The sequence below is a fragment of the Cervus elaphus genome, chromosome 7 (genome assembly GCF_910594005.1).
Source record: "Cervus elaphus chromosome 7, mCerEla1.1, whole genome shotgun sequence".
NCBI classification, from domain to species: domain Eukaryota; kingdom Metazoa; phylum Chordata; class Mammalia; order Artiodactyla; family Cervidae; genus Cervus; species Cervus elaphus.
In genome coordinates, this window is record NC_057821.1 from 30,765,432 (window position 1) to 30,787,913 (window position 22,482).

The following is a 22,482-nucleotide window of genomic DNA, read 5'->3' on the forward strand; positions in this document are numbered from 1 at the left end:
CACACAGACTTTCTCTAGTAGCAGTGTGTGGGCTTCTCATTGTGGTGGCTTCTCGTTGCAGACCATAGGCTCTAGGCATGCAGGTGCTTCAGTATTTGTGGCACTCGGGCTCAGCAGTTGTAGCCCGTGGGCTTGAGAGCACAGGCTCAATAGTTGTGGTGCATGGGATTAGTTGCTTTGAGGCACTTACCAGACCAGGGATCAGACCCATGTCTCCTGTATTGGCAGGTGGATTCTTACTCACTGTGCCTCAGGGAAGACCCATTTGTGAACTTTTTGATGACAGCCATTCTGACTGGTGTGAGGTGATACCTCATTGTAGCTTTAACTTGCATCTCTGTAACAATTAGCCCTGTTGAGCATCTTTTCACACATGCCTTTTGGACTTTTGTCTTATTTGGAGAGATGTCTATTTAGGTCTTCTGCCCGTTTATTGATTGCGTTATTTTTCTGTTACTGAGTTGTATGAGCTATTTGTATATTTTGGAAATTAAGCCAAATTTGTGGCTTGTCAGTCACATTATTTGCAAATATTTTCTCCTAGTCTATGGGTTGTCTTTTCGTTTATTGTTTGTTGTGCAAAAGCTTGTATGTTTCTATTTGCTGTGCAAAAGTTTGTTAAGTTTGATTAGGCCCCATCTGTTTATTTTTGCTTTCATTTCTATTGACTTGGGGGACTGACCTAAGGAAAAAGTGCTACAATTTATGTCAGAGAATAAATTGTCTAGACACTCTTCTAGTTTTATGATGTCAAGTCTTATATTTGCCTTTAAGCCATTTTGAGTTTATTTTTGTATGTGGTATGAGGGTGTGTTCTAACTTTATTGATGTACACATGACTGTCCAACTTTCCCAGTACCACTTGAAGATTGTTTTCTACTTTGTATATTCTTGCCCCTTGTCGAAGTTTGATCATAGGTGTAGGTTTATTTCTGGGCTCTTTATTCTGTTCCATTGATCCATATGTCTGTTTTTTGTGCCAGTATTACATGTTTTGATTACTCTAGCTTTGTAGTATTGTCAGAAGTCTGGGAGGGTTACACCTCTAGCTTTGTTCTTTTTCCTCAGGACTGCTTTGGCAATTCTGGGTCTTTTGTGGTTCCATATAAATTTTGGAATTATTTTTTCTAGTTCTGTGAAAAATTTTAATGAGTGATTTGATAGGGATTATATTAAATTCTGCCTGCATTTATAAATGGCATCCCCCAGAGAAAACTACCAGGAAAAAAAAAAAGGCAGGATTTCGTTCTTTAAATGGATAATCAATTCAATGCAACTAATAAAGGATTTCCCATGTGTTTATATCAAAATTAGACATACAAAAGGTACCAATAGATTTCAACATTTTTACAGATCATTTGTTCTAACAGTTTTTGAAACTATATTTTTTAAAGAAATATTAGTTATTTAATTGTATACATACATCATGTTTACTTTAGGTACAATCTGTTGTATAGTTGTGATTTTTCTGTGTTTTATTAATGTCTTCACTGTGTCTGTTTCACCTGCCTTAATCTGACATATTTGCATTATGCTCCAAGTAGAAATGTGCAACGTATCTTCGAAAATCCCCGAGGTCTAGAGAGGCACCTGGGTTACAGGCTCTGTGCAGCTGCCATGCATTGCTCATGGCTATGTCAATCATATAGCTCACCAAAACTGAGTACCACTTCTTGCTTCTTATTCTCACCCTGTATTTGGAAGTGATCTGTTCCATTTTAGCTACACCTTCCCTGCATTCATCATACAGTTTCACTATGGATGGTTGACTTATCTGAGGGATCTCCTTGTCACTGGCAAAACAGTGTATCTCATCGACTGGCTCTATGCCAACAGCATTGGAACACAGACTGATAATACCATCACCATGCCAACGACACAAAATTATCTCATCATTTTCTTCTACTCGGAAATCACAGTACCCCTTCTTCATTGTTTTCATATGTTCTGCACTCATAAGGGGGCATTTTTCAGTCCTGCTCTCACGAATTGTCCCTGTTGCCCTCACCCCTTTCTTCTTCAAGGCTGATACCAATGTGACACTTGTAAAGAAGCCATCGAAGCACAGATGATATGGATACTGACCCCTTGCTAAAAGAACATCAGCAAAATTCATCACGAGGTTTCCACCGAAACCAAGAGCAGGATCCTTTCCTGCCATCAGAGTTGCTTCTTCTTGATGAGGCTCAAACCAAACCAGATAACCCCCTGTGGTAGCACCACACCAGATTTTATAGCCAATTCTAACAGACTTACCATTCAGAAACTGGTCACTATCAAAGCACTCACACATTGTCTTATCAAAACAGTAGTATTCTTCGAGGGGAGCATATAGGAGAAAATTTTTATTCATTTGCTTTATGAGAGGCCTCAATTTTGTGAACTTATCATTCTGATCTAGATGGCTATTATTTGCAAAATGCAGGTATGAGAAAATCAATTCAAATCTATCCCTTCTGATTGCATCTCTAACCAGGTTCTGGTCAGCATCAGACGTTTCCCAGTACATTCCCCTTCTGGGACGCCGCACAAGTCCACTCAAAAGCAGGACACCAAATACACACCTCACTTCCTGAACTGTGACTTCCAAGTTGACATTTTTCTGAGAAGCATAATTATTGGTTTCACTGACAATCAGGTTGAATGTTTCATCATCAAAAAATAACTCAAAGAACTCTACTGGGTTCAACTTTTCACTCTTGAGATTCAAAAGTCCAGAATCCAGTGCTGACCAGCACGGAAAGTTGGGTTTAATATCTCTTTTGGTCCAGTTCTTCTCTGGGACACCTGACCCCTTTAGCCTTTTTGGAGCAGGCTGGGTCTCAGGCCCGTTATCCTCTTCCACATCTGAATCACCAGAAAATGCAAGGCCTTGGAGCAGTTCACTCACTCGAGCTTTGTCTTTCTTCCTCCCTTTTCGGGTAATGTCTCCTGCAGCATATTCCAGGGAGGAGATGTGCATCCGAGCCCACAAGTCACCCGGATGACGGTCCTTGAGAGTGTTCAAATGCACAAGTGTCCTTTCAGCAGGAACAGGGGTACCACAAGGATTCTGGGGTACACAGTCTCTGAGAAAGAAAAAACATAGGCTGTAAAAATTCTCAGTCTCATTCACTGATACAGGATAAATCCACTGACACCTAAAGATTCTTCTGTGGGGAATACTTCTCACTCCCTGTGTTTCTGTGGGGAGGGCTCTGGCCAGACTGAGCATTTCTGGCCTCCCCTCGTGCAGCTCACTCCTCATGACTTAACTGTTGAATCTGGGAGAAGGAACTGGGCTGTCCTCTTTATGAGCAGGTTGCAGACATTCCATGTTCCTTCCCCCAGTCAAGATGGATCAGGAAGGCCTATGTGGAAAGGGTCTGCAGTCACTATGCATCCATTTATCTCTGCTTCTGAGCAGCTTTATTGGTCTAGCTTCTGCCAATCATAAAGCTGAGGTTTCTAGAACTATCTGTTTTACTCCTATGTCTCTATTAATTGGTTCTGAATTTGGACAAAGAAATGGGTGGTTATTTACTGAGCCCCCTCATCTCTAACAGACTTTCTGAACAAAGAAGGATTTAGCCTCTTCTAGTTCTGCATTCATCTGGTGGATACACTGTTTTGGGGAGAAACAAAAGAGAAACTCAGACTGATTGCCCTTAAACTGATTTTTATGGGTTTCCCAAAGAATTATGCTAAAGTTACTAAGATGAACACTATTATTTCACACAAACTTCTTAAATTTTAGAAATCTGCATTTTATTTACTAATGTCCTGTCGGTAAATGGTCTAATTTAAGAAGACATAAGGGAGAAAAAAGCAGTGAAAAAAGTATGGTGTAATGTAATTTACAGTACATGTATTTATCTGCTTAGAGCATTTATGCTGTCGTGTCTGACTCTCAGTGACCCCATGGACTGTAGCCCACCGACTCCTCTGTCCATTGGATTCTCCAGGCAAGAATACTGGGAGTGGGTTGCCATGCCCTACTCTAGGGGATCTTTCTGACCCAGGGATCAAACCCAAGTCTCCTGGGTCTCCTGTACTGCAGGCATATTCTTTACCCACTGAGCATCTAGGAAGCCCAGTATAATTTACAGTACATATATTTATCTGTTTAGAGCATTTATCATCCTGAATGTCTTTAATATCTGTGTGATGATCCATTCAACACATCCATCTTAAAAGTTCCCTGACATCCTCAACTTCAGGGATCCTCCTTGAATTCTGTCACTTCACTACACTGAACTTTCCATTGCTGAAAACTCCAAAAGTTCACTCTCTGTTCCAATTTCTTTTCACTCTAGCCTCCTCATACTGTTGTCCCATGGTATTGGTTCTTCCCTCTCACTCTGACTCCTCCATTCCTTCCTCATTTTACCTCCCTTGCTCTTCCATCTAGACTTCATGATCCATTGCCTTATCCCTCTCTTGCCAGGATCATCAATCACCCTGCCAGTGTCTGCAGTGCTGGACCAGCAAAATTCAGCACCAGATCAATCCCCTCCTTGGTCTTCTCTATTCCTCATCCAGGAGTGAGTAGTGCCAGAGAAATCACACAACAAGGTAGACTGATACAGCTAATAATGATGGTCTCTGAAGTTCTGCTACTCAATACTGCCCAGAAACCCTTCTCATGTCCTCTTGTCCCTTTCTTCCCAGTTCCCCACAATGAGTGTTTCATCACTCTTCTCATATCTTCTTTGTACTCAGTTCTTGGTATCTCCAAACATGATTTTTTTTCCTACTCCAAAGAGGACCCAGAATTTTTCAGGCAGAAAGTTGCTCTTCAAAATGATCTGTGACTCTTCTCTTCCAGCTCTTTTAGCCTCTCTAGGCATTTGCATTTTCTTTCTCTGTTTCTCTTTGATCTGCCTCCTCTTTATTTGATAAATGCTGGCTTACTCATCAGGTTTTGTTTCAAATATTACCTCTTCTGGGATACCCTCTCCAGTATCCAGATCTCAGTTGGGTTCTCTGCTGCAAGATCTATCACAGATAGCTACAGGGCACGAAGTCATACTGCACTGTGTTCACTTATCTGCTGTCTCCTCACATGACTCACTGAAGGTAGGGTCTCTGTATTATATGTGATTCTGAATATGAGTGATAATATGTTTACTGAATGAGTGAGGATGTTGGGGGTCACTCAATCTCTGATATCATGATGGAGCCTCAAACCTAGAACAGCCTACCCCTTCGGACTTCTTGTCACATCAAACAGTAAGATATCTTGATTCTGAGGCACTGTGAGTCATGGTTTCAGTTATCTGGTGTAAACGTACCTGACAGACACATGAGCAGATCTGTATTATCTAATTATAATCCTGAGCTAAGTCAGAGTGTTACTTCTCTTCCCTTAGTACAGCTTGGCTCAGACTTCACCAGCTTTATGAAGGTTTCACTTCTCAAGCTTTAAGACGTTTCTCTTTTAACTGAGACTGTGGTCCCTGTTTCCCTAAGATGAAAAAATGTCAAGAAGAATTCTCATCCCGTGCCCTGCTCTTCAACATAATTATCCCAAGTTGTTTCCTTTTTCTTCTTTACTCAGGTCTCCAAGGAGTTGGTGGTCTCACCAGAAGCCCACCTTCTGCTCATGATCTGGTTTCTCTCTGCTTCAGGAGAACCTATGCTACACACTCGTTCATTCCACAACCGGCACTCGTATATGTACTATTTTTTTAAATTGATATTGGAGTATGGTTGAGTTACAACGTTGTGTTAGTTTCTGCTGTGCAGCAAAGTTAATCAGTTATACACATGTCCACTGTTTTTGGTTTTAAGATTCCCTTCCCATTTAGGTCACTACAGAGCACTGACTAGAGTTCCCTGTGCTATACAGTAGGTTCTCATTAGCTGTCTATTTTATGTACAGTAGTGTATACATGTCAATCCCGATCTCCCAATTCAACCCACCCCTCACTTCCCCCATTCCTAACCGTAAGTTTGTTTTCTACATCTGTGACTCTATTTCTGCTTTGCAAATAAGTTCATCCATTTTTCTAGATTCCACATATAAGTGATATTATACAATATTTGTCTTTCTAAATAGCATTATTTCATCCCTTTTTGTGGCTAACATTGTATATATGTATGACATCTTTATACATTCCTCTGTTGGTGGCTTCCATGACCTGGCTATTGTAAATAGTGCTGCAGTGATCACTGGGGTGCATGTATCTTTCTGAATTATGATTTTCTCAGGTATATGCCTGGGAATGGAATTGCAGGGTCATATGGCAACTCTAGTTTTTTGAGGAACCTCCATACTCTTCTCCATAGTGGCTGTACCATTTACATCCCCACTAACAGTGTAGGAGGGTTCCCCTTTCTCCACTTCCTCTCCAGTATTTGTTGTTCGTAGATTTTTTGATGATGGCCATTCTGACTAGTGTGAGTTGATGCCTCACTGTAGTTTTGATTTGCATTTCTCTAATACTTAGTGATGCTGAGCATCTTTTCATGTGTTTTTGGCCACCTTTGTGTCTTCTGTGGAGGAATATCTGTTTAGATCTTCTGCCCATTTTTTCATTGTTTTGTTTTGTTTTTTAAAAAAACTTTTTATTTTATATTGGGGAATAGCCAATTAACAATGTTGTGACAGTCCAGGTGGACAGCAAAGGGACTCAGCCATATATATGTGTATCCATTCTCCCGCAGACTCCCCTCCAATCCAGGCTGCCACATACCACTGAGCAGAGTTCCATGTGCTATATAGTAGGTCCTTGTTGGTTATGTTCTAAATATAGCAGTGTGTACATGTCCATTCCAAACTCCCTAACTGTCCATTGAGGTTTTTTTTTTTTTTTTTTAATATTGAACTGCATGAGCTGTTTGCATATTTTGGAGATTAATCCCTTCTCAGTTGCTTTGTTTGCAAATATTTTCTCCCTTCCTGAGGGTTGTCTAACTGTAGGTTTGCTGTATAACGGCCTTTTATTATGTTGAGGTAGATTTCCTCTAAAACCACTTTCTAGAGTTTTAATCATAAATGGGTGTTGAATTTTGTCTAAAGTTTTTTTCTGCATCTATAGAAATGATCATATGGTTTTTATTCTTCAATTTGTTAATGTGGTGTATCACATTGATTGGTTTGCATATATTGAAGAATCCATGTTGCATCCCTGGGATAAATCCAACTTGATTAGGGTATATGATCCTTTTAATATGTTGTTGGACTCAGTTTGCTAGTATTTTATTGAGGATTTTTGCACCTCTGTTCATGTGATATTGGCCTGTAATTTTCTTTTCTGTGTGTGTGTGATATCTTTGTCTGGTTTGGGTATCAGAGTGATGGTAGCCTTGTAGAATGAGCTTGGGAGTGTTCCTCTTCAATTTTCTGGAAGAGTTTCAGAAGGGTGGGTGTTAACTCTTTTTTAAAAATAATTTTTTGTTTTATTTTTGGCTGTACTGGGTCTCCATTGCTGCACAGGCTTTTCTCTAGTTGCCCTGAACAGGGGTTACTCTTTGTTGTGGTGCACAGGCTTCTCACTGTGGTGGCTTTTGTTGCTGAGCACAGGCTCTAGGACACACAGGCTTCAGTAGTTATGGCATATGGGCTCTGCAGTCGTGGCTCCTGGGCTCTAGAGCACAGACTTAGTTGCTCCACGGCATGTAGGATCTTCCCAGACCAGGGATCCAACTCATGTCTCCTACATTGTCAGTTGGATTCTTTACCCCTGAGCTACCAGGGAAGCCCTGTTTGGAGTTTTTTAATCGAACTTTGTTTCAGTACTTGTGACTGGTCTGTTCATGTTTTCTATTTCTTCCTGGTTCAGTCTTAGAAGACTGTACCTAAGAATCTGTCCAACCAATTTCTTCCAGGTTGTCCATTTTATTGGCATACAGTCATTTGTATTAATAGTAGTCTCTTATGATCCTTTGTATTTCTGTGGTGTCAGTTGAAACTTTTTCATTTCTAATTTTATTGATTTGAGTCCTCTCCTTTTTTCCCTTGATGAGTCTGGCTAAAGGCTTATCCATTTTATCTTTTCAAAGAACAAGCTTTTAGTTCTTTGCTATTGTTTTGTCTCTATTTCTGCTCTGATCTTTATGATTTATTTCCTTCTAAGTTTGGGTTTTGTTTGTTGTTCTTTCTCTAGTTGCTTTAGGTGTAAGGTTAGGTTGTTTGAGATTTTTCTTGTTTCTTGAGATAAGACTGTACTGCTATAAATGTCCCTCTTAGAGTTGCTTTTGCTGCATCTCTTTTTTTTTCTTCTTCTTATTAGTTGGAGGCTAATTACTTTACAATATTGTAGTGGTTTTTGTCATACATTGACATGAATCAGCCATGGATTTACATGTATTCCCTTTCCTGATCCCCCCTCCCACCTCCCTCTCTACCCGATCCCTCTGGGTCTTCCCAGTGCACCAGGCCCGAGCACTTGTCTCATGCATCCAACCTGGGCTGGTGATCTGTTTCACCCTAATTTTGCTGCATCTCATAGGTTTTGGATCAACATGTTTTCATTGTCATATGCCTCCAGGTATTTTTTGATTTCTTCAGTGACTCATTGGCTATTTAATAACATTGTTTAACCTCGTGTGTTTGTGTTTCTTACAGGTTTTTTTCCTGTAATTTATTTCAAATCTCACAGCATTGTGATCAGAAAAGATGCTTTTATGATTTCAATTTTCTTAAGCCTCAGTAAACTTGTGACCCAAGATGTGATCTATCTTGGAGAATGTTCTGTGTGCATTTGAGTAGAAAGTGTATTCTGCTGCTTTTGGATGGAATGCCCTATGAATACCAATTAAGTCTATTTGGTCTAATCTCTTATTTAAGGTTTGTGCTTCCTTTATTAATTTTCTGTCTGAATGATCTGTCTGTTGGTGTAAATGGGGTGTTAAAGTTCCCTACTACTATTGTGGTGCTGTCAATGTCCCCTTTCATGGCTGTTAAAGTGCAAGTGTAGTCACTTAGTCGTGTTTGACTCTTTGTGACCCCATGGACTGTACCCTCTGTCCATCGAATTCTCCAGGTAAGAATACTGGAGTGGGTAGCCATTCCCTTCTCCAGGACCATGGCTGTTCAGAGCGTCTCAATATATAAGTCAAACGCTACGTTGGGTGCATATGTAATTGCTGTCTTCTCCTTGTATTGATCCCTCAGTCATAATGTAGTGACCTTCCTTGTCTCTTGTCTATTTTGCCTGATATGAGTATTGCTACTTCAACTTTCTTTTGATTTCTGTTTGTATGGATATCTTTTTCCATCCCCTCACTTTTAGTCAGTATGTGTCCTTAAGTCTGAGGTGGGTCTCTTATAGATAGCATATATACAAGGCCTTGTTTTTGTATCCATTCAGTCAACCTGTGTCTCTTGGTTGGAGCATTTAATCCATTTACATTTAAGGTAATTATTGATATATATGTTCCTATTTCCATTTTCTTAATTGTTTTAGGTTTGTTTTTGAAGGTCTTTTTTCTTCCCTTCCTCTCTTCCTCTTTTGTTCTTGCTTCCCACCTAGAGAGGTTCATTTAGCACTTGTATAAAGTCAGTTTGGTGTTGCTGAATTTTCACAGCTTTTGCTTGTGTGTAGAACTTTTGATTGCTGTTAAATGTGAATGAGAGCCTTGCTGGGTACAGTATTATTGGTTGTAGGTTTTTCCCTTTCATTACTTTAAATATATTTTGCCACTCCTTTCTGGCCTGCAGAGTTTTAGCTGAAAAATCAGCTGATAACCTTATGGGGATTCCCTTGTAATGTGTTGCTTTTCCCTTGTTGCTTTAATATTTTTATTTATATTTAATTTTTGTTAGTTTGATCAGTGTGTGGTCTCAGCTTGTTCCTCCTTGGGTTTACCCTGTATGGGACTCTCCTCTTTGTGTTCCCTGGATTGGGTGACTGTCTCCTTTCTCATGTTAAGGAAGCTTTCTATTATTAGGCCCTTTTTCCTCTGGGGCTGTTCACCTGTGGTATGCTCTGTTGTGTCCCCTTTTGTCCACCGTGTGAGTTCACAAACTACACTATTGTTGGAGCTGCTCTCGGTCCTGCCTTATTAACCCTGGGTATGTGGGCAAATGGCTCAGGTGTCGTTTTCACCAGGCCACTGGTGCAAATCCTATTACTACCTTTAATTTGTCTATTATCATCAGCTTCACTCCTTTTGATTCTTGCTCAGGACTCTCCTAATGGAGGCTGAAAATACCCTACCTATCTTCCTGTCTTAAGTCCTTTTCCAGATCTGATATTTCTTTAACCATCATGACAACAGCCTCACTTGCAGCCCTCACTCTTCTATCTCAATCCTCTGCCTTCTCTATCTTTTTCTGCCTTCAGTATCTATAGCTCCACAAAAACATAAGGAAGCCAGGGGAACAGTGATCAGGCAAGGAACCGAGAGAGGATTCTTGAAGGCAACCATGTGCCAACTGAAGGTTTTGTGTAATTATGATATACCGACAGGTCAGTGTCTTGGAGTGGGGCCTCCTATGATCATAGAAGTGAGTGTTACTTTTTCTGTATCATTCCAGGGAAGAGACGTTTACCAACTGGTTTCTCTGGTTTCATTCCAATTTTTTACATTTGTAGGAGCTATTCTACATGGACACTCACCTGTTGGCTATTCCTGAGGCCTCAGCACCTCGTTCCATTTCTTCAGAAGTTTCTTGCTTTGCGTTAAAAAATCCATCTTTAGTTACAACTTCTTCAGCTAAAATAACACATTGATAATTCACATGTCATTGCCAACTGAATCTAGAAAAAAATCTCCAGGGTAGGGAATAGGATGTTTCAAATTAAAACCAAAAATCAACAGGTGTCCCAGGAACATAGTCACAGCAATCCTAAAAACGTGGTAGAATGTGGGATGATAGTAAGAAAGGTCAGTTTCCAGGGGAGAAGGCCTAATGGGGCAGACTATTTAAAGAAAATTACACATAGACAGTAGTGCTCTCAGAGTAAAGAGAACTTCCTCTGACGTGAAGGAGGGATACAGCAGAGGTGTTTGTGGAATTTCCAGATATTAAGGGATGGGTGAAAGTGACATTATCTGGGACCCTTGCAAAGGGGGAAAAAGGGGAACAAAGGAGGAGATGTTGAGGGAATCAGGGAACACAGAGGGACGATCAGAGAAGAGAACAGCAGGAATCAGTAGGCTGAGTGATTAGCAACAGAAGGTACTGTGATTGTGAGGGATACAAAATGACAGGCTGAGAGAAGTGTGGAGATCAAGACCAGAAGAAGGGGAAAGAAGGATGTGTAGGAAATGTGGGTTCACAATGGCTGAGTCAGGGTTAACGATGGGAAAGGGGCCTGTCCTTACCCATGAGACTGATGTTTGTAACCTTCTCCTGAGCCAGACTCAGAACTGGCCACTCCTCTGAGACAAGGACCGGTGCTGCTTCCTCAGTCTTCACTGATGTCTACAAGGACAAAAACTGGCCTCTTAGTCTTCACTGTGGTAAAGATAAAGGGTCTAGTTGTGAAGGGTGCTGACTACCACACTGCACACCAGTAGGACCAACCAGCAGGGCCTGCTCTCTGAAGGTCTAGAGGGGTGTCATCCGGCCTCTCTCCTACCTTCTGAGGGTTGTCAGCAGTCCTCCGTGTCCCCTGGATGCATCACTCTGGTCTCTGCTTCTGTCGTTACATGGCCTTCTCTGTGTGTGTCTCTGTCATCATGTGGCCTTCGTACAAGGACACTGACCACTGGACGCAGGGCCCACCCTAATGCAGTACGACCTCATCTTAACTTGATTACATCCACAAAAAGTCTAGCTCCAAATCAGATCAGTCACAGGTACCTGGACTTAGGACTTCAATATATCTTTTCCAGACACAATACAACCCATAACTCGTCTTAGCCCTACTTCGATTAATATTAATTTTCTCTTTCTCTGTCTGGTCTTTCATTATTTGACTCAACACTACTTTCATTCTACTGACCACCCATATCTCTGCCCTTTCATTGCCCAGACTGTTGATCTTCTTACTCCAACTTAATTCAAACTTGATTACACATGGGTGCAACATTTAATTATTTCTTGAAGTTATTATGTTCAAACGTTTGCATTTTTTTAAAATACATACTTTTTTTGGGGGGGGGGGGTGGCTGCCCCACATGGCTTATAGGATCTTAGTTCCTCAATGAGGGATCAAACCTGGGCCCGAGGCAGTGAGCGTTCAAAGTCCTAACCCCCAAACCACCAGGGAATTCTTTCTTTCTTCTTAATAAATTACTTTGTTTCTCCATTATGTTACATTTTAGGATAATTACATTGATTTAAATATACATAAGGTAAGTTTTACTTGTTATATATTTCACTTGCTATACACTGGTTTTCAGGAAGGTAAAGTATTGAGACTAGGAGGCCCTGGGTCTGATAGGATTAAGAACCAATTAGAAATCACAGAAGAAAACTGAGGAGAGGACTGCATGAAAACCTGTTTGGAGGAAACGAACTCAGCAGAAAAGGACTTAAATGGGAGAGTTAAAATACTTTTAAACTAAATGACTAAGAAAATGATTGGACCAGTAAAAATAAGGGGAAAAATGAACAGGAGTCCATTCTGTGAAGAAGATACACAGTACTGCCATTACCATCACTAAGTATTAATTGGGCATGTGCAGAACAACCAATGTGAGGTTGGTTCTCAGACTGTGGAGAGAAACCAGAGGTTCCTCAAAAGAGAAAACATCTGTCACTGGACATCAAATGAGTGGAGGCACTTTCTGAAACCAAGGGCCTCACTCTGTCCCTTATTCTTATAGCCTGAGATTTGGATGTGCCTTCCGCATACGGTGCGGAACGAGGCAACAGCGTGTGTGTGTGAGCCCCCGGATGAGGCGCACATGGTGTGTGGTATTCTGTGACAAGGTGAAGACACAGGGATTGTGCCACCTGAAAGGCTCTCGGGGTGACCAGTGTGAGCCAAGAGAAGGGGCACGGATGGGTGGGCGGGGGGAGGAGGGCTACTACTGAGGTTCCCACAGCCTGGGCACCCTGCTCACCTGGGATCTGGCTGAGTTCAACCCCAGTACTGCAGCCTGGTCTCTGGGATTCTCTTCCTGGAGAGGGTCTGGTCTCTGGGACGCAGGCCTTGTGGATGGAGCAGACAAGAGTCCTGAAGAAAAAAAAAGAGTCCTGAAGAGACACAGTAGCTTTTACAAGAGCCCTTTGTGGGGGACCCAGCCCCTAAATCTTATGTTTGTTAAACATCCAAGAACTAAGATACAGATCTTAAGCTAGAACATCACGTCTATTTTCATTATCAGGAGTTCTAGAGCTTTAGCATCTCCCATCCATAGAATAAGTGGTGTTTATGAACTCATGAGATGCTTTCCAGTGACGCACTTTCACAGACATAAAAGAAAAATCAGAAATCACAGATGAAAATAAGGAGAGGGAAGAAGCTGGTGATTGAAACATTAACCAGAGAACAAAGAAGAAAGATAAGTGGAGAATAGAGACAAAGCCAAGAAGCAACAGGAAAGCAGGTAAGAGAAAGATGGGGAGAGAAAATAAGGATAAAAAAATTGAGTTGATAATGGGGGAGGCTGGGTATGTGTGGGAGGCGGGGGAGACGAGAAATCTTTCAATTTTGCTATGAACCTAAAATGGCTCTAAAAAAGTCATACATGTACACTTGAAACTAACAACACTGTAAATAAACTATACTTCAGTCAAAAAAGTCAGACACACAGTCATACATAGAAGAGATGCTAACTGCAAACTAGGAGAACTTTTGAGAATCTGCTGCATTGGAAACCACGATCCAAACAGTGATAATGACTGCATGTCACTGCACTGTTACTTAGAAAGATTCTTTCCAATTCCTTATCTGTACAAGGGGGAGAACACAGTCCATTTTACAGGGGCACTGAAGGCTGAGATAACATAAAAGCCCTCTGTAAAGCCCTTTAAGACCCCATACAAAGTAATGTACCACGGTTTGCCAAGACGGTAACAATAGTGGAAGTCCAGAATTACTAAACAGAGGGCACAGGGGATAATTCTAACCCAGAACATGGCGCTACTTTTCTTTGCTTCAACAGTGAATCACTGTGGAATCCTTTTGGTGCTATTCCTTCATACTAGAATAAAGCTTGCTAGGAAAATAAAAGAGCCTTGCCAATGATTCACTATTACTACCTAATCTCCCCACAATGCATATATGCCAAAAAAACCAACAGCTTAAAAAGCACCGTGTGAAGCAGGTCTGCTGTCAGAGAAAGGGCTAACCTAAGGAGAGGCAAGATGGCAACAGAAAATGGAAGAGGGGCAGAGAGATCAAGAGCAATGGGAAATCTGAGAGCAAACATCAGACCAGACTCTGTGACTGCTCCTTATCATCCTCCTGAGGTGGAAAAGCTTTAGGGTTAAGCCTGGGACGAAGGTAGAAGAATGTTTTCAAACATATTATAGCTCACTACACACACCACACTGATCCCATTGCTCTATATCTCTGCCAAAGACAGAATAAGACAAAGTGGGCTTACGCTGTCATGAATAAGATGCTATCAAGGTCTTTTCTACTTTTCCATCAACATATCTAAAATTTAGCAATCTGTCTGACACTAAGAATCACAGCTGAGCATTAAGAGACTAGCAAAACTAAAGTACTCAGTAGTTTTCATTTTAAATCTAGTGTTCCATGACTGGTGGGAATGAAATACCAGATACACACAAATAACAGTGACTGTAAATCATATTTTTTACGTTAAAAAAAAAAAAGGCTTCAATGGTACCCAACTTTTTTTCCAAGTCTGAACTTCCTGGTTTGAATTTAAACACCCCATAAAATGGCCCCAACTGACCTCCCCCTCCCTCTTTCCCCTAAATAAACCCTACCCTCCAGCCATGTGGGCTGACTTATTATCCCTTTGAAAATACCACCAGGAAGGGAGGGAAGGCAGGTAGCCTGGAGAATTGATTTTCCGTTCATTTGGTCTCCGGTACCCTGGAGAAATGTGCTTGGGTTATGACTAGTAGGCACACAGGTCCTTGGCCAGAGTCTCCAGACTATTTGGGAGGGCCTGCCCCCTTCTAACGTCTATGTCAGAAGCTTTCTCTATCTCCTTTATACTTTAATAAAACCTTACTACACAAATAGGGGCTTCCCTAGTAGCTCAGCCGGTAAAGTATCTGCCTACAATGCAGGAGACCTGGGTTCGATCCCTGGGTCGGGAAGATCCCCTGGAGAAGGAAATGGCAACCCACTCCAGTATTCATGCCTGGAAAATCCCATGGACCAAGGAGCCTGGTGGGCTACAGTCCATGGGGTTGCAAAGAGTCGGACACAACTGAGTGACTTCACTTCTTCACTTCTTCTTACAAGGGTATAAAAAGCCCTTGCGAATGACAGGGAGTGCATCTTTAAGGAGTCCACTGAAGAAAACGTTACCATGGGGGAAAAGGCAAAGTTATGGAAAGCTACCAAGTAAATATTTAAATTCCAGGTGTGGAATTAGAAATGTGGAGTAGACACATACAGTAAAGAGAATCTTGGTCAGAAGGTCAGGTGACAATCCCTCTGCTGACCCTGGGCAGGTCATTTATACTCTGAGTTTTGGTTTTCCTAACTATTAAGGGTGTTGAAAAGATTTTAGATTTCTAATATTTTACAATTTCAGGTGTTTTTAAAAGCTTGCTTAGGTACAGGGTTAGACAAAAACAAAACTTGAGAACACAGATAAACAAGCTTTCACTTAGGAGGCCACGCACCTGTCAGTGGCCTGTTCCCAACGTCTTTACTAATTTCACCCTCTGGCACTCACCACTCACTTCTTGGGAGGTCTCCTGGGGGGACTCTGGAGGCTCACACTTCAGGGTGGTTACCCCCAACAGGAACTGGGGGCTCTGACACTCTGAGGAGGTTCCTTGATATTCTGTCACCAGTAGGTGCAGGTCCTGTCCTACAGGGTAGACAGAAGCCTGGGAACAAAAGATTCACTTTGAAAAGGCATCCTGGTGGGAACTGGACTGAACAGCAGTTAGGGACATTCCCCAAGGGAACACCAGACAAGCTTCATTTAATCCTTAAGTAGAGAGTAAGACAAAGTAGCAAGACACAGACATTCACTCATCTGGCAAATTTGGACTGAAGGCCTACTAAAGCCAGGCTCTGTTCTACATGCTGGGCAAAGAAGAGACACAATACAGGCAAAGAACCCCTGCCTAGAAAACAAAAGAAAACCCCAGATGTATGCTTAAACTAGTGTGTGGAAGTTTAATGAGAAATAGGATATGTACACCATCTCTAAATGTCTTCCACAGATTACTTACTAATTACAAAGGGGAAAATGGTAACTTGATAGTGGAGAAATCTGACATATACTAACTTAACCTCATCAGTAACAGGACGATCTACCACCATGGGCCTCCTGAAGTGATGCACTGAGGAGACCATAATGCCATTTCTGTGGTATTCCAGCCAAAATGTACTATCTGGGTCTTATCATGAGAAGATACAAGGCAAACCCAAATTGAGAGGCATTCCAAAAAGTAACTGACCTGTACTCTTCAAAAATGTCATTGTCATGACAAAGACTGAACAACTGTTCCAGATCTAAGAAGACTGAAGAGACAGCAACTAAAAAATGTGTGATGATGGAATCAGGGCAAAACTGTCATAAGGAACACTATTGGGCTATTATGGATACATCTGAACAAGGACTACTACTGAGGTGATAGCATCATAAAAATTTTAATTTCCCAAAACATGATAATCTATATTCCAGTTATACAAAAGAATGTCTTTCTTCTTCAGAAACACACTGAAATGTTTAGAGATAAAAGGTCATGGTATCTCCAACTAATTCCATTCTCAAATGGTTCAAGAAAAAAAACTGCATAAGCTGTATGTGGGTGTGTGCATGCACACATAATATGTATGCATACAGAGAGAAGGAGCACTTGCTCACACAAGAAGGGTGGCACATTCCTGTAACAAATGTTAACATTTCGTTTACATGTGTGTGAATCATACACACAGTTCTCTGCACTTCTCTCCCAATACAAGTTATAAATTATTTCAGTTAAAAATTAACAGACAAATGTTCGCCACTACATCTCCCACACCACCACACACATTCTCTTCCCACCTGTTCTCCTGAGTCTCCTGTGTCTCTCTCTAGACTCTCCAGCGCTGTCACTGCGTCCTCCCCACTCTCCAAAGAACATGCCTGCAACCTGGCCTGGAGCTCCTTGGGCAGGATGGTCAGGAACTGCTCCAACACCAGCAGCTCCAGGATCCGCTCCTTGCTGTGGGTCTCTGGGCTCAACCACTGATGGCAAAGTTCTCGGAGCTGGGCCAGAGCCTCCCGGGGCCCAGCCACCTCCTGGTAGCAGAACTGCCGGAAGCGCAGGCGGCAAAGCTCCCGAGTGTGGGAGCCACTCTCCTGTGAGCTGCATGTCTGTTCCCATGTGGGATCTTCCTCCTTCACTTTCACAAAGCTGTCTCCATTTTCAGGAGCGGGGTCCTGCAAAACTTCATCCATGTTGACCTTAAAGGCTTAGAAAACAGTTCACTTAGCTTTTCCAAATGTATACCTGAGGCATAAGTATTGATCAGTAACGTGAAAATAATAAGAGCTTCAAAAATCTATGTAACACATATTTTTGTCCCCACTCTAAGTGATGCTCAACAACTGAGCCCGCTTGCCTGTTTTATCAATGAAGTATACCTTGACTCCTAAGGGAGGAGAGCTCAAAAGGAGGGGATATAAGAGAAGGGTTAATAAGAATGCCTGAGCAGCTTATACTTTAGATGGAGGGAAGGTCATCTATCTCTGTGTCTTTCTCACAGAATACTTTAGCTTAGGTGAAGTAGACTTTCAAAAGTCTCCAAGTCTCCATCGCCTAAGATCTGTTGTGATATTTTGTTACTTTTCCCATTATGGGGTGGAGTCTTTTTCCTTCCCTTGAATCTGCACTGGTCTGTGACTTGCTCTGACCAATAAGATATGGCAGATATGGCACTGTAAGAGGAAGTGCTCTTGTAGTGCCTGGCACACAGCCATGAGACTGCCATGCTGTGAGAAGGCCCAAGCTAGCCATGCAGAGGTCACGTGGATAAGAGCCACAGAGCCCCAGCTGAAGCGGAGCTGAGCCTAGTCCCCAGCCACATGAGTAAGTCCGGTAATACTGCCCAGTCAACCTACAGACTCATAAGAAATAATAAGCTGAAGCTGTCTTATGTCACTAAGTTTGGGGCTTTATTTTTTTATGTAACAATAGATACACAGTAGAAATATTTCGACTTCTGTTTCTCCCTCTCATTTTTCCTTTTGTTATCTCCATCAAAGTTCAATATATCTCTGTTCTAAGAACACTCTTATCTATCTGGTTCTGACTTGCCTTTCACATTCCAGACTCGCATCCTGAAATGCCACAGGATGCCTCCAGCCTTGGACCTTCCTGCCCTGTCATTTCAACACAACCCCAACTGAAATCGGCCTCCTCAAAGCTGCACTCACTCTGTATTTTTCTATTTCTATTGGCATCACCACCATCTTCCATGTATTCAGGCCAAAGCCAGCCTACATATAGTGTACATATCACCCTGGGTCCAGTCAGTTCTTCCTCCAAAATGTCTCTCGCACCCACTGCTTCATCTTCCTTTTTACACCCTTATTATGATTGACAGTCACTTGTCACAATATTTTCTGTGTGGTATTCCTGCCCCACCACTTCATCACTGGATCGGTATTTCTTAAGGCACAATTCGGACCATGTCTGACAACCCCCCCCCCCCCCAAATGCTAATTTCAATTGCTCCTGGTTGAACTAAATTCAAACTCCCCAGGATTCGATCTTAGAACTGAGTTTCGCTTACGTGTTTGCCACTCGATAAACATTTATCCAGCACATCATTATTTTCTAGGAGCTATCCCCGGAATAAAAGACACAGACCCTACTTGCAAGAAAGCCATCGCCTTCTCAAACGCCTTGTGTCACTGCCAGCTGATACTCAAATTTGTTCCACCCAGCTTGTACGTTATGGCCATGACCAGTCTTCTGTTTACCCCCAAGGCCCAGCGCAAATGCCATCCCCAAACCTAACGTACAGACAATCTTGTCCTCTGAGCCACTCAGGCAGAGAGGGTTCCCATGGAAAAGTGAGCCCAAACCTGCCTCACCAACTCACTTCACTCTTCAACTCACAGGTCACAGCCCCCATCACGACCACCACCCCTTGCTCCTTGAGGACAGGGTCTTATCTTTGCCGGTGTACCTGGTATTCAACAAATACTGGAGCGCACGGAGATGAACTGGGACGCCAGACGTCCCGCGGGCCCAGAACGTATCTTACAGCGATCGCACCCCAGCACTTGGAATACAGGGGGCACTCGGTGAATGACTGTCTTAACTGCTGGCTAACAGACCAAAAGTTCAAGGAACAAGCACAACAAAGACGTAGCTGACCCAGTGAAAAATCCCGCCTGAGAGCGGAGGCCCAGCTCTGCAGTCCGGAGAAGCCAGCTGCCTCGCCTAGTGGGCGTGCCCCACTTCCTGCCGTCAGGACTCCTGCGGCCATAGATTTCTCCTCTCGCCGCTGTGGCTGCCTAGCCGGCTCTGTGCCTCTCTAGGAATGCGGCCGCACGTCTCTCTGGTGCGCCTGGAGGACTCCAGCTGCCACATCCCAACCTGCTCAGTAGCATAGTCTCCGACAGAACATCGGATACCCCCAAACTACCCCTCATTTTTGCAATTACTTCAATTAAAAACCAAATAGATGATGAAGACAAAACTGAGTTTCTGTCTTTAGAGTCCTCACAGGCTGCTGGGGAAGATAGATGAATAAACGTTGCAATACAGCAAAAAGCACATATTTTATACAGATTCAAATACGCACAACTAAAACTCAAGCTGCATATGACTGCATATATAACTTAGTTAAGCCTGCTGATAATGTATCAATATATCAAGATATATTAAAGAGTCCTATAATAAAAAAACAAAAACACACCCTTGAGTTGTACAGAGACTGAAATGAAAAGTATCCCAACTCCCCACAGTTAACCACTGTTAGTATTTTGTGTATACCCTCCCAGGACACCAGCCACACAGTAGCACTCAACAAACATTTGTTTAGTAAGTATGCATTTTAAACCACCTCTGGCATCATGTTATTATTTTACATCTTATCTTTTTCAGTTAAGAAAACTTGGCGATCTTCCCATACCAGTTTATCTTTTAAGAATGAGTATTTCAGTGTATGGGCTAATTTACTTAACTATCCCTACTACATTTTTTCTTTATAAGTAGAGAACACCACTGAATATCTTTATATGATTTTATGAATATATTTCTAGGGTAAATACATACTGGAATATATTTGTCAAAGGGCATGTGCATTTATATTTAAATCCTCTGTTTAATTTTTAAGGGCACTGCTGTTTAAGAGTAAAATGAGAATCTAATAGAATAATTCAACCCAGGTGAACATGGTGGTTCAAAATCAGAATTAATATTAATTAACAACCACCATGTGAAAAGATGGTCAGTTTTGACAGTAAAACTATTTAAAAACTCTAAAAAGTAAACTCAAACAGAAATGGCCAATCAGTAGACGATATTGCTGCAATACAGTAGTCTTCCTGACTTTCTGCTTTGAGTAGATTTTTAACTGCCTTTCAGGGTGTCTAGGATGTTTTATGTTTTAAGCAAAACCCCAATCGAATCTGTTATAACATCTGCCCTCTGTTCAATGTTTCTATAATTTCCAGGAATAAGGAAAACATTACGTAAATATATCTCTATCCATCATTTGTGCCTGGGTGGTTATTTAAGGGTCTGCCCCCAGGGTACAGATGAGCACACCAGTTCCTTTGGAATTGTAAGGAAGAATTAGGTTAAAGTGTCAATGAACTTAGGATGCTTGAAATATCTATACTATAGAATCATCATGAAAAGAAAAAGCCAAGATTAATTTTCCAGAGTTAAGGCTATGTACTGTTCATGGGGTTCTCAAGGCAAGAATACTCAAGTGATTTGCCATTCCCTTTTCCAGTGGATCACGTTTTGTCAGAACTCTCCACCATGACCCATCTGTCTTGGGTGGCCCTAACACGGCATGGCTCATAGTTTCATTGAGTTAGACAAGGCTGTGATCCAAGTGATCAGTTTAGTTAGTTTTCTGTAATCGTGGTTTCCATTCTCTCTACCCTCTGAGGGATAAGGATAAGAGGCTTGTGGAAGCTTCAGCTAAGTCGCTTCAGTCATGTCCAACTCTGTGCGACCCCATAAACGGCAGCCCACCAGGCTCCTCTGTCCCTGAGATTCTCCAGGCAAGAATACTGGAGTGGGTTGCTATTTCCTTCTTCAAAGCACGCATGCATTCTAAGTCACTTCAGTCGTGTTCGACTATATGTGACCCTACAGACAGCAGCCCACCAGGCTCCTCTGTCCACAGGATTCTCTAGGCAAGAATACTGGAGTGGGTTGCCATTTCCTTCTCCATGTGGAGAAGTCAATCCTAAAGGAAATCAGTACTGAATATTCACTGGAAGGACTGATTCTGAAGTTGAAGCTCCAATACTGTGGCCACCTGATGCAAAGAACTGACTTATTGGGGAAAAAAAAACAAACCCTGATATTGGGAAAGACTGAAGGCAGGAGAAGGGGGCGACAGAGGATGAGATGATTGGATGGTATCACCGACTTGATGGACATGAATTTGAGCAAGCTCCGGGAGTTGGTGATGGACAGGGAAGCCTGGCATGCCGTAGCCCATGGGGTCACAGAGTTGGACATGACTGAGCGACTGAACTGAAGGGTATATACTTCTTCATACGTTGAATCTTTTCATTATCATCACTCTTTAATGAGACTAAAGATATTTCAGGTTACTTCCTTAACTGAGTAGAATCAAATAGATCTAAACTATGACATAGAGCTAAATGTTTAGGTATTAACCTCAGCACACCCCTCAAAACTCTTGGAAAACTCCCTGGTATCAACTTACTTTTACTAATAAAAGCAGAATAAAAGATACATACCTTATGGCTTCTTAAGCAATGGAATATGACTGACTTTCCATAAAATTAAATTTCCTGAAAAATTACAGCTGCTTCTCCTGCAGATTTGGTCCTTCTCCAGAAAATGGCATTAATTGTTGCTTCTGGTCAGCTTGCACCGAGTCCGATCACAGTGGGAAGTGGATCAAAGGCTCCTAAGTGCCTATTTCAACCTTCATCCTCCCCTTTACTCTTAGTGACAGAAGCCTGATTTTCAGCTGGACACTCTGAAACCCAGAATAAGATATACTTTCCAGTTTCCCTTTCTTTAGTTTTGGCCTATGATATATGTGCTGAAGTGATTTATGGGAAAGCTGCTTAAAAGGAGCTGACTGACGGGGAGGCACCTCTGTCCTTCTGCCTTCTGTCCGCATCTTGTATGTGATTGCTGGAGCTTCAGCAGCCATCAAGGATCATCATATGATGACTTTAAGGAATGATGGCATGAAAGGCAAAGGCTGGGGCCCCTAGTGATGTCAGAGAACCACCTTCCAGGCCTGGACTGCTGTCTCTGGCCTTTTCTATTTA

At 42.0% G+C, this 22,482-nt stretch overlaps 1 protein-coding gene across 1 annotated transcript; it reads right to left on the reverse strand.

Annotated features, from left to right (window-relative positions):
• Window positions 1-1,284: 1,284 nt before the first annotated feature.
• Window positions 1,285-20,972, reverse strand: PGBD1 (piggyBac transposable element derived 1). The gene is made up of 7 exons (XM_043908148.1): window positions 19,170-20,972; window positions 17,038-17,447; window positions 15,712-15,868; window positions 12,946-13,058; window positions 11,257-11,356; window positions 10,548-10,644; window positions 1,285-3,068 (listed from the first exon to the last, which is right to left on the reverse strand). Exons 2-7 carry the CDS (start codon window positions 17,431-17,433, stop codon window positions 1,511-1,513), a joined length of 2,421 nt encoding a protein of 806 aa, XP_043764083.1. The 5' UTR covers window positions 17,434-17,447; window positions 19,170-20,972; the 3' UTR covers window positions 1,285-1,510.
• Window positions 20,973-22,482: the final 1,510 nt, after the last annotated feature.